Source organism: Manacus candei, unplaced genomic scaffold (genome assembly GCF_025592945.1).
Source record: "Manacus candei isolate 608988 ecotype Guabito, Panama unplaced genomic scaffold, ASM2559294v1 h1tg000063l, whole genome shotgun sequence".
NCBI classification, from domain to species: Eukaryota; Metazoa; Chordata; class Aves; order Passeriformes; family Pipridae; genus Manacus; species Manacus candei.
Genome location: NW_026138111.1, coordinates 5,624,400 through 5,637,609, shown reverse-complemented (window position 1 = coordinate 5,637,609; position 13,210 = coordinate 5,624,400). Strand labels below are relative to the sequence as shown.

The window sequence follows — 13,210 nt, the reverse complement described above, 5'->3', positions numbered from 1 at the left end:
CCCCTTTCCTCCTCCCCCGGCTCGGAGATCCTCTCTAGTGCGGGGTTTGAGAGGGGAGTCAGTTCACCCCGCCGTCTCCGGCAAACGCGGCGCCGCTTGGGGGCTCTGGCACAGATCACTGGCCTCCCCTCGGGCTCGCAGCTTCCCCGCCGGGGCTCCTGGTCGCCCGGCCCCGGGAGCTCCCCCGGGCGCCGTGCCCGGCCCCGTTCCCTCGCCCGCCGCTCGCCCGCGGGGTCGGCCCTATCCCGGCGCCGCGCCCCGGCGGTGGCACCGCAGCCCGCTGAGCAGCCGCGCCGGCTACGGCGGGAGCTCGCTCAGTCTACAGGTTGATGCCTCCGCTGCAGCCATCCCCGCGGAAAACAGGAGCGCAAATGAAAGAATGCCATAAATCAGGGAGAAAGGGGAAAAAAAAAAAAAAAAAGAAAAACAAGGCTGTGATTTTGCTGCCGCCCTCCCACTCCAGGGGAAGGACCCTGCCGCGGCCGCAGGCTGCCGTAGAGCAGCCGGGCGGGGGGGCGGGAAGGCCGGAGAGGTGCTGCGATGCGGGACCGCTCCGCGGCGGCAGCGCGCTCGGCCCCGCCGTTGCGGGACCGGGGTATCCGCGGCCGGGGACAGACGCGCCGCGGCGCCCCGCACCCGGGGGCCGCTCCGACGGACGGGGCTACCCAGTCATCAAGCCCCGGTGCCGCGCAGACGGGGCGGTGGGGGGCAGGGGTAACAGCTGCACATTGAAGTGCCGCCGGCCGCACAGAGGGGGCTGCCCGAGCTGTGCTCCCTGCCCGTACCCTCGGCCTGCGCAGGCGGGGCGGCTCCGCGCCCCCCGCGTTCAAACGCCGCCGCTGCCCCGCGCAACCTCCGCGTCCCCTGCGTGCCCTGCACCGCGGCCGGTGCTGCCCCACGGGGCGGAGCGCGGGGAAGCGCAGAGCGGAGCCGGGGCGGGTGTCGGCGGGCGCACAGTTCGGGGAGAGGAGGTGCAGCAGAGAAGGCGCGGGCAGGGACGGAGGAGGTGCTGTTCGCAGCACCGCGGGAAGCTGCCGGCACAGGGTTGGCGGCCCGGCCCGGTACAGCGGCGGGTCCTCCCCGCCGTGCAACCTCGCGACGAGCTGGAAGTTGCGGTGCTGCTCAGCCTGGCTGTAGATTCACTGGACAACATGGGCAGCGATGATAACGCACCGACGGCCGGTTTGCTACCCCGGTTTCTCGGGGATAGACATCCACAGTTTAGAGGATTTAAACCGAGTAAGGGAATAGTTGCACGCTGAGAGCTTTGTTTTCATAGCGCCTTGGTTACACGTCTGCATTTATTACGGGGGATTTTTTTTTTTTTTTAATACTTAAATATTTTCTTAATTTTAAGAAACCGGGGGGTTTTCAGATGCTTGAAAGGGCAGATTAATAAAAGATCAGTATTTTCATTGGGCAAACATCTCCCTCGTTGTTGATGATGTCTGTTAAATTCATCCCTGTGCTTTTTGGTTTTTCACAGATAGCACAGAGAAACATAAAAAACAACCATCTTTTGAATTTTAAACTTCACACAAATCCCTATAAAGCCATATATTGCATTTACTATATTTGAAGATTACAGCAAGACAATGTTAAAGCAATGTCATAGCTACACTAGAGAAATTCCACTGTAAATCTTTCATTCTGAAATGTACACTTTGGTGAGAAATTGGCCATGCTTGGGCACAGTTCAATTTGGGTTTTGTTTATTTGTCTTCTGGGTGAAAGAAAAAAGTGTCGAGTAGCTAAAGGAACTTCACACTTTTATACTTAAGCAAACATATTCATTCCTCCCATCCTGCCCCCCCCCCCCCCAACGACACAGCAGCTTTAAAGTCCACAGATAAGTGGATTTTAACAGTGTCAAACTTAAGAGGTTACACAGCACAGGATAAGCAATATGTATCTTTCAGTTTGAACATGGTTAGTTTAGAGAGAAATCCTCTGAGAAATTTTACCCATTATTTTTCTTTTTGACTAAAACCATATGAAGACCCCCTGTCAATGGGTCAGAATCTCCAAATTGCTTGCTCCTTGCTCCTCTTGAGGTGCAAGATGGTAGCCCTTTGCCCATTTTAAACTAATCTTACTTCTTTGTGCTTCTGAATTAGACAAATATTCCTGGTATCCGGAGGTCTTCCATAAGCATGGTATCAGAATGTGGCACTGTGCTCCCTGGCCACAGGGCAGTCGCTCTACACACACACTAGTGTAAGTGGGAGCAAAATCTGTTTCAGTGCTCACACTGTACAGAGATATTTAGTCTCATAGCAACAAGGAATTCCCGAAAACTTCCCATTTGAGAGGACAGTGGTACCTGGCAACGCTGCCACTTGCTGTACTACATATGGTTCACTCTGGGTTTTGCATTTTCTAAATAGCTTTGGACTTTTTAAATAGGGTGATTAAAAAATTTCCATCTTCAATTCCTTTACTTGTCACCTCCATAAACACTTATAAAATATTAAAGATATCTCAAGTTACCAGCGTAGACTTCTCTGGAAGACTTTTCTGAATAAATTTCACTGATAACAATTCCCCTTTATCTTTCAGTCTATTAAGATTTGCCTCCCCAACTAATGGAATAAGACCTCTCAAACAACTTCTAAGCTGCTTAGGCCAGGACAGATTTACAGACCTATCTCACTGTGAGTTTCCAGATTTTGTCCAGAGCTCCAACCCCACCCATCTCCAGCAATACAGAGGCAAAAGGCTGTGATCCTAGTAGTAGCTCCTGCTGGAGAACCACTCCATGGGAGCTTTCCCAGTTGTGTTTAATGCTAAAGGAGCAACGTTCAGCACCTGAAAGCTGGTAAAGGATGGTGATGGCGTTGGAAGACATTTCTGATACAGAAGACATTTGCAGCTGGGAAAAGCAGTGAGGAATGCATTTTCCTGATGATCAAGGAGCAAAAGCAAATGTGTAAGAGATAGAAGTTCTTCTGAGATCTTACAGGAAATCCATGCAAAAATGAAATGCATAATTTCCATATGTGTGTTCTCTTTTGGAAATACAGCTCATTTGTTCTTTTTACTAAAAATTCAATGAGTTCTACAGAATTACTAAAACTGGGACCCTGTAGCAGCCTTTGCTCAAGTCTAAACATTTAAAAAAATTATACTCTCATTTATTTTTGTGAAAAGATTCTACCAAACTTTGTAAAATTTATTCTTCACTACTAAGATATTTTATAAATAAAAATATGCTAAAATTCCTGGAAAACAGTCACGTTCAGATTGTATTTCACATACCTATAACTAAGGCCCTAGTATTTTCATATGTGTCAAATGCTTTTTTGTGTAATTATTTTATTCCTGTTCATGCAATAGACCCCCAAATTTTGCATGGCCAATGCAGATCTAAATGCAGGAGCACAAGATATGACATTAGCCCATTTTCACTAATGAATTTGGAAACTACTACTGTCTTGGAAAAAAAAAGTAGAGCAGACAATAGCTATAATTAGGTTATCCAGACCAAACCTTTGCCAATGCCCACTGGATTTCATTTTTGTTACTTTTGAGTTACTCAGGCAATAGTCTGTCACCAGTCACTTGAGGTGGTTATTCCAGCCCAGTGGTTCTCTCAGCTGGAATGTTTCTCCTGATGCTAAGATTAACATTTTATTTTGTTGAAATTCACCCAGTTCATCTTTCACATATGCATGAAGTGGCATTATAAATCCTTTTCCATTTTGAATCTAACCAAAATAGATGATATATTGAATATATAGGAACGAATACAGATGGATATATTTCCACCAACTAGTTTTTGCAGCCTTTGAGTCTTTTTTTAACCCCTCTGTTCTCTGCATACCAATGGCTGGCGTTTCTTTGCTTCTGAGCTAGTCAGAACTACAGCAGTCCTCAAAATTTTATCCCTGATCTTCAGCTGATGCTGGGCAAGTGCCACTGGAGTAGAAATTAATATCTAAAGAGATGCTATTAATCTCTGGTTTGTGACAAGATGCAGCTACCATAGGAATCACAAATACACATCCATTTGACCATATCCTTTCATGAACATCTCAATTTTTCACCTGTTTTTCCTTCACTTACCAAACTGGGTGATACATTAATATGTCTTTAATATTTTTGACAGCCCATACCCTGCTTCCTGTTCTGGCTCCTAGTGGCAGATCCATGAAAGGGTTAGCATAGTCTAGGTGATTTATAATAACCAATGTGTAATTTCCTTGCTACAGTGCATGTTTACTTAGAACATTTGATGGTTTACGGGGCTTTTTTAAGTAACTTTGTTTCATTTTGCTTTTCAGTTGCATTATTTTGCTGTTCATGTCTTCTTCCTGCCATCTTACTGGTTTTCTATTCAGGTATGATTTTCTTTCTCTTTTCTATTTATAGAGAAAGAATTGTGCTAGCAGTTTGTGCCATGTAGACAGTTGTCCACTGGGAACTCGGTGCACTTTCTCCTGCATAGCAGTCACTAGTTGGTAACAGTTTTTGGCCACTACAGACAAAGTGACCTGCCTAAGAAGAAGTGAAAGGTTCTGTAAGACCCCTCTTATCCCTTGAACCACTGGGAAATTTTCCCAAAACACATATCTGAAATGACATAATATGCCAGTTACAGGTACTATGTGTAGTATAGTCAAACTATGCTCCATGTTTCCCTATCCATGTTATACTCATGGATCATCCTCCTCATATCTGTCCACCACGCAATCTCCCTTAGATAATTCAAATCTTTAAACAGCTCAATTACGAAATGTTGCTTTTGTCCTCTTTCATTTTATTTTATATGCTCAACCTGTTACAGGGAGCACCTCGATTTGCAGTAGCTGCTCTGACACATTTAACAGCACAATTATAGATGACTTGGTAACCACCCATTGACTAAAAATAACCTAGCAACTGAAGACACACTTGGGTATTTATACTTAGATATCCCAGAGGAACCCTTCACAGCTCCTGTAGCTGGGGAAAACATATGTATCTCACCAAATGCAGTAGGCTAGGAATCCTCAGGAGTGGGGGCGGGGGGACGTAGGGGAAGTGATAACATTGCACAGCTGAAAGATTTTCCAGACAACACTCTGCCAGCTAATCCAACTCTTATCCAACTAGCTCTGCAATTAAGGTTTCCCACCGAGAACAATGACAGCATTATGACCTGGGAAATTTTCTACATAGAAAAACCTCAATGCATCTGAGATTAAAAAATTTAGAGCTTTAAAAAATCCAGTTCCTACACTGATGGTATTTGCAACCAGTACAGATCCCAAGGAACTATAGTGCCAGTATGCATATGAGAAAATATATGAGCTGTAATGAATGAACTAGCAGTGAGGAGGGAGCCAGGCAGCATATACTCTGTGAAGAATCTGCAGTGCTGAAACTCATTCTTGCCTTCCAGGGCAGAATGTTTTATTTTTTTTTTATATATATGAGATGTACTAAGTTTTCACACAACCTGTTCAGGAAGAAATATTTTAATGTCTGAAGAAAGAGGCAGCTAAATGATGTGATTTAATTTCTGTGATACAGGACTACATATGATACGGCTGCCTATGGATAGTTTTATATTTGAGAGGAAAAAGAAACTCATAATTTAATTTAAAGAACCACACATATCTTAATGGAGAACTTGTATTACTGCAGCATCTGTCTCCCCACCCTTTCCTGCTCCCAGTTTCTTCTGGTTTGTCTATAGCTTTCATCTATTCTTGTCTTCAAATATGACTTCATTCACCTAAAAACACCTGAATAGTTAGGAATTTACATCAAAAGGAGAACTCCTAATCTCAAAGAGAGATTGTACAATGTCTTAAGGGCCTTTCTACCTGCCTCCAGTTGTAAGATTATTGTCTTGAAATGATACCAGGGTGTTCAAGGCCAGGTTGCATGGGATTTTGAACAGCCTGACCTAGTAAAAGATGTCCCTGCCCATGGCAGAGAGCTTGGACCAGATGATCTCTGAAAGTCCCTTCCAACCCAAGCCATTCTATGATTCTATGATAATTCAGAGAGAGCATACAACTATTGAAACTCACAGTTAAGACTAGTGTGCAAGGCATAGGCTCAAGTATTCCAGTGACTACAGGGCTATTCACAAAAATCACAATGAAATCGAGTGGCTTATCCTTATATTTTTTATTTTTTATATATTTTGAAATCATCTGGATTTTTAAGCACTTCTCAAAATACAATTGTTTACTCCGTTTTTTAGAAAAAGGATTTGTATTATAACCAGGATGATTAAACATATGAAATTAAGGGAATTTAGTTATTATGCATATTTTCCAGGATCAATTCTTGGAGGTCTAACCAAAAACTACACATGTAAAATGCTGTAACATTTAGGAAGTTCTTAATTGCGAATGAGACCCACAGAGAAAGCCATGCTGAATACACAGTAACTCTATGAGTCACATCACAGCAAACCTTTATGGAATGGCCAATAGCAGTCACTGTATGGAAAAGTTAATAACCTAATAGATTTGTGATATTTGTTGCTTCCTCTCATTTTATTGGAGGGGGAAAAATAAAAAAAATCCCGATTCTATAATGAATTCTACTGTACAAACTCATACTCACTGGCAACTTAACCAATAAGCTCTTTCATCCGTTGCTTGAAGTTTAACCAGAGAACCTTCTTTATATTTCTTTAGCTTTTGACTTTCCACCTCAAAACCTGGATATCACAAAAATTGATCAGGAGCTGTGGTCAGGCCATAATGACCACTTTTAATTCTTTCCATTAGTGATTCTAACTGTAGTAGGTAGAAAGGGGAGCTGCAGAAAAAGTGGAGCATATCCAAAACAAATCAGGCACCTCCACGGTAAATTAGAACAGGTTCTGAATGCATGAGGAAGAGACAACAACTGCCTATGTAATGTTTGAGCATGTTGGGTGATATTATTTAGGGAAGAAGTAATCTTTTGTTCCTATTAGGCTAGGAGAGGGGAAACAAATATTTTTCAGACAAATGTTAAGTGCAGATTCTTTAAAATTATTCAAACCCTCAAATATTAACAGTTGCAAATTGTTACATGCACAAAATTAACAATTATTACATTTTAAGTATGAATTAAAATGAGTTTACCACTATGGCACTCTTTGTTTTTGACCTGAAAACTCATGTTTTCAAGAGATCTACACCTGCATCAGACTGACATTAAAAGAGACACAGAATTTTATATATTAAATTTCTTCTGGGTGTGTATTCAGACATACGTAAAGGTGAAATGGTTTTTAAATTTACAGTCTTTAGTCTGAGAACACAAACTTGTTGTGATTCTGAAATATAAAACAATCATTGTGCAAGCCATTCATGTATAATATAGTCCACTAGTTCTTGATAGTAAAGAAAAAGAAAAATATTAGGAAGTCTCAAGTTATTATTAAATACGGCCAGTAAATACTAAATTTATTAGACAATTTTTTTTTCATAGGATGAAAATGGATTACTGAAACTTAATCTGAGATTTATTACTGGACCCTGTAGAATTAACACATTGGAGGCCCATCTATTTACACCTGAGTGTGACAATGGCAGGAGCTTCAGATTAATATAACCTTCTCTTGCATGCACAACCTATTCATTATTTGTTTGTCTGTTTGTTTTTGTAGGAAGCTTATTTCTTCTATTTACCAGATACCTCAGGAGGCCTATAACTTACTACAGTTAATGAAGCAGCTGCCACATAGCACCTTTTCACAAAACTTTTTGTGAAAAGCTTGTTTTAAGAGGTAAGCAACCTCTTTGGTTTTGTTTTAAATTATGCTGTTCTAATAGGAACCATTTTTCTGCATGCTTACATCGGTTTAAAATAGAAAGCTTTAATTACAACATGAAATGGAACATGTAAGATTTTGGCATTTAACAAAAAAGTCAGGTATTAAAATAGGACTGCTGGCACATAAGGAGTGACAGTGCACAGCTGTAACTAACTTCTGTAATAATCCTGCAGATAGTATAGCTGATTCAGCTGGATTTCAGCTGGATAAAACATTACAAAGAGCATTACACAAACATTGTAAGAAATCCTTCTCTATAGCAGAATATACACTCTCCCTGGACACTGCTTAACCTTAAATAGAGGAGTGAAGCAGAGAGCCAGGTCCTGGGAGGTTTTTGCATCACACCTATGCTGGACTCTCCCAATCATCATACTTATCAGCAGGCTATTGAATAAGAGATAGAAAGCTTTCTTTGATTTCTTCACTTAGTGCACACTCAGTGAAAGCCCCACATGAACAGCCCATGTCTGTACTGTCCTTCCTGCACAGGCTCAAGTTCACAAGCCCATATGTTTTCAGTTGCCTGTGGACATATATGAAAGGGGAGATGAGTCATGATAACTAATTGTTCCTGACTGGGGCATACAAGGTAATATGTAGATAGTAAAGATGACACAGGCATTACAACTTGAATGCCAGTGTAAGTCTTAAACTCATATATTGGTTAAGCCATGCCTGCACTAACAGCTTTGACCTGAAAGTAACAGTAAAAATCTGAGTATGATTTACCTCACTGGTGTACTAATATAGTGCTAATGTGACATTAGATTAGTATAATATTATACATTGAATGGCTACTATAGTAGAAGTAGACATATCAGAAGTGGGTAACAATGATTTGAAGTTTTTATGTACGAATTACCACATACAGATTATATACTGTATTTAGTTTTTTTTTAAATACTTTTACCTTTTCTTTTTTACCAAAAAAATGTTTATTTAGTTTTGTTTAGCATTTCAGAGGAAACTAGTATAGTCTATTCTGCCAGTAAAGTACAGAATAATAGGTCAGTAACACAGTTTATAAACCATATGCTCTCAGTCCATGCCATAGTGCTTTGAGAATGTGTCAACACTCAGCGATTTCCTTACCCAGCTCAAAAGCATCTTGGAAGCACCCCGGGCAATGTCTCATATACAGCCATTGAGGGTTATCCGCTCCAAAATAGCTGTTAAAATCTGAATGGAAGAACCATAAATGATTCAATTGAAATCATGTCTGAAAATGCAAAAGGAAATGAACACAGAACAAACTATATAACATCAGTGGGTCTAACAGCGCGCACACCTGAAGATTTAGAACTGAAGACTTTGGTGTTTCCCCTTACAGTCACCCTACTGTATCTAACAGCTACTTTAAGATGCTGAGAATAGTACTCATAAAATTGACTCTCACTGATTTTTAGAAGAGTTCTTTTGCATCATTTCAGATGTAAAGTTAACCAAACACATCCAGTTGCGTCTGACGTAAATGAAACTTAGTAAAACAGACTCTCTCCCCACTCTCTCCTCTTCTTTTTGAAAGAGGTTAAGTATTCATATCTTCCCTACAAAGGAGTTATAATATAGTACACAGCACTTACCTAGTTATAGCCTTCCAAGTAAAACCGTGTTAAATAAGAACTTAAAGTCTAATGCCACAAAATTCTGGATCCAGATACAGCTTGCTTTTTGGATTTTTTTTTAACTTTATGAAGAAACAGGGATAGAAAAAAAAATCTTTTCTTTTTCACAGAAAACTAATGGAATTCTATTAAATCAGAACAAATCAAATCACCAAAACACATGACAATTACTTCTAGAAATGAGGGTCTAGCAAACATCAGTATACTTACTGGAATAATTGTTATGGTTAAAAAGGAGATCTTAGATTTATTTTGAATGACAACCACATTTTGTATTGTTTTTTTCTTTGCCTACATGTAACAGATTTTTATTTTCTTCCATTAGGAACCACTAGGTTTTAAAATATTTTGTTTTCATAATCACTTCAGAACAATATAAGGGGCAATATGAGAAGCAGGTGTGTACTTTATGTAGTAAACTGAAACATCAAATAGTATGAGCAAGATAGCATCTAATTGTGTATTAAGTATCACCTAGAGATCAGCAAGGGAGAAGTTATTTTGCTGAAGTAAACATGTGCAACTGGTATCAATTCTACAGACATGCCATAGGTAAGATGTTTATCAAAATGTAGTCTTATCAAAATAGATAGAATCAGTATATGACCAATGACCTCCTATTGTGAGAAACTGCAATTTACTTTGCCATTAGAAAAAGGCTTTACCCTTTCCAGATTATGTATCCCGCTGCTTCTTATATAGAGAAGCATTCTTGAGAAGGCAATGACAAAAACCAAGTAATGCAACTGTAAGAGCTTCAGTATGTTTAACTGCTTTATTTTCCTTTTCCAGGTATACTATTGAAGATGTGTAATCTTCTTTTTGACAGACATAACATAAGACAAAAATTCTTTCACAGAAATTTGAATTTTCCACTGTTTGTGGTGATAATATTTTTTTAATTAGCTGATTATCAGGTCTGAAATTTGTAAACAGGTATCTTTTTTCTTATGAATTTTTTTTCAGACTATAGTAATCTTTATCATCCCAATTATTTTTGTGTCGTGCACACAGCGTCTCAAAGAGGATTTGTTTGGCACAAGATATAAAAATTCCCTAATTTTTAAGAAGATAAAAGTAATCCTTTGAGTTACATTTTTCCTCATTTTGGTAGATATTTTAGTGTTGCTGCACTATAAAAATGTGTTCGTAAAGGAAATTTTTGTAACAAAGAATTTTACTAAAATAATGCTCGAGAAACATAAACATGAATAAACTAAAAATTCAAAAGACATGTTAGGGTATATAACAACTGAGACAAAATACTGGTTCACAAACAATTGTGAAATGAAGCTTCCTCTCCTTGACTTCACTGATACCTTTTTATTCAATCCTGCATCAAGTAATATTATAAAATTTGGAATTCTGATTAAGAATCCCCTAAAAGAGGTCCTGCATTTACTGACAAACTGAAAGAAAAGACGGCTGTACCGAGTCTTTAGCTAAATCCAGAAAACAGCAATCCATGAAGCTGGGAGCAGCCTGATGGTTGTGCATTCAAGAAGATTGAGAGTTGATATTTGTGGGTCCTTTTGTAATAAGTTTTTACAACACTGCAATAGTATAGTTTACTTCTTTCTTTCATTTTTAGTTCTTCTATCCAAAGTGGTATATGTTATGTATGTATGAATACTACAGGATATCAACCCCATTCAACGTCAGTGCTCATAGAGAGAAGAAAAAAAACCAAAAAAATAATTACAAAGCTTTCTTCTCCTGCATTGTGAGGAAAGTCTTAAGCATAGCTTAAACTAACAGTCATCTTGAGAAGCATTTACACTATCACTCATATGGTAATGTTATTAAAAGCAATTCTATTCAGCACATATTCAAACAACAACAGTGGATGGATTTCACGGCAAGCGAGCAATCTCACGAATCAAATAAGACCTGTTCTCCTGCATGTTTACATCTTGTAATTAACTGCAATTCACTGATTTCCTACAGTTGGACATTTTTTAAGACCATGTCATTCCTCTGCATTTAGTACAGTAGGAGAGGACATAGTATTTGTTCCCATCATTGGGACATTTATAAGGTCTCTATCTTCTAATGATCTCTTGCTTTCATAAACATTTTGGTTGAACTCAGCCCTCAAATTAAAAAGCTTTTCATGGAAGCACAACAGATGTCTTGTTTTCTGAGCCTCAAAAGCTGCATAGCCCTCATTTATTGTCCTCACTGACTGCTCACGTTATTCTAGATCTCTTACTTGCACAGTTTCGTCTGCTGCCACTAGTTTCTACAAATAAAAAAACCCCAAGTTATAGCAAAACAAAATCTTTTATGAAGTCTTAGCAGAACATTTTCCCCTAGATTGGAAATCTCTCACCAAGTCCTCTACAAAAGCCTTGAAAATATTGAATACCCTTTTTCTGTTCCTTGGTGCTAATGCGCTGAACCCCATATTCAGATTTTAACACTGACCAGCACTCAGCCAGGCAGATTATCAAATCAAGTTAGAGTGGCTTACCAATTTACCTCACATCAGCACTAAAGCAATACCTTTTTGACCTGCTGTAACTGTGCAGTGTCTGAACCAAACACATGTGAGTGAAGGTTATTTCAGAAAGAAAGGACAGACTGAAAGCACAGCCTATAACCACAAGCGAAAAATAGGGTAGACATCTGAGTAAACTGTTTAACCTTAAAACCAATTAGGCAATGAAATGACTTGCCTGAGGAGGTAGTTTAGACAATGTAATGAGAAGTGTTTAAAATAGAATAAACTATTTGTGAGACAGATACAGATGTAAATAATCCTCCATGTTTTGAACTAGATAAATCAGGAGAGATATCTTTTCTATTCAAATGTCTGACTATGAAATGGTATTCTCTTTCTTTGGGAACGGCTTTCGAATTTATGACTGTTTACACCTGTTCTGAATACTAAAGTGAAACTGCACTCCAAAAGGCAGTTTAACCTCACTGTATCATTATAAAGTAGATTTATTCATAACAAGCATCTATGAAAAACTTCCAGCGAAAAAGTCCTTAGTCAGGGACATTGTTGCAAAAATGGATTGTTTCTCTAAGTGCTTATATGGCCCCATTGCTATAGCATCCAAGAGCCTTACAAACATTAATGAATGTATTCTCACAACACCCCTGGGAGATAGAGATAGTATTATTAGCTAATGCACAAAGAGTAGCTTGTCCAAAGTCACACAGAAAGTCTGTGGCACAGCCAAGACTCAAAACTGTGATTTCCTGCCCATTGCTGTAACCATGACTATATTCTCCTGCCCATATACAGCATTTCAAAATATGTTACATATAACCTCAGATCTTTACACAATAAGCCTTTCTGTTCAGCTGTAGATCCAACCACTGGCTTAATAAAGAAAAATAACTTTGTTTATCGGGAAGCTTCATTACAGCAACAAATTTGCAGGTTACTGAAACAATGACAGTTATATGGACCATAACTGGTACTTATATATGAGAGCAGAGAAAGAGAATTCCCTGATCATCACATTCAGAACAGGAGGCATCATATCCAGAACATGACTTTGACACCAAAATATTTTCCTTCAGATAATGTAAAGCATTACATTATACAGAGAAGTCTTGTTTTGAGAATAAAGGGAAGAAAAAAAAAAGAAAGAAAAAGAAAGGCTAGCTGTATTCCCTGAATAGTTCCTTTTGGATAAACTATTTCTGCAATAATAAGACACACACAGTATTTTCACTTTTAATGAGGTCAGATCTGGAGAGACAACTGCAGTAAGTGTATTTACACCTGAATATCAGAGAACAGAATTGGACTTATATATTTAATATTATAATCATGTAAATATATGATATCAAGATA

The 13,210-nt window shown here is 39.2% G+C and overlaps 1 protein-coding gene across 8 annotated transcripts in view; it reads right to left on the bottom strand.

The window, feature by feature from the left end:
* Positions 1 to 13,210, bottom strand: part of TAFA5 (TAFA chemokine like family member 5) — a 410,474-nt gene that overhangs the window by 295,436 nt on the left and 101,828 nt on the right. For 6 of the 8 annotated variants that reach the window (XR_007907396.1, XR_007907395.1, XR_007907397.1 and 3 more), the window contains exon 2: positions 8,864 to 8,950. The exons of the other annotated variants lie outside the window; for them this stretch is intronic. Coding sequence is in view for 3 of the 6 variants with exons in the window: in XM_051805198.1 (XP_051661158.1) it covers positions 8,864 to 8,950 (87 nt within the window). In the remaining 3 variants the exon portion in view is untranslated. The remainder of the gene's footprint in view (positions 1 to 8,863; positions 8,951 to 13,210) is intronic. 8 annotated transcript variants of the gene reach the window in all.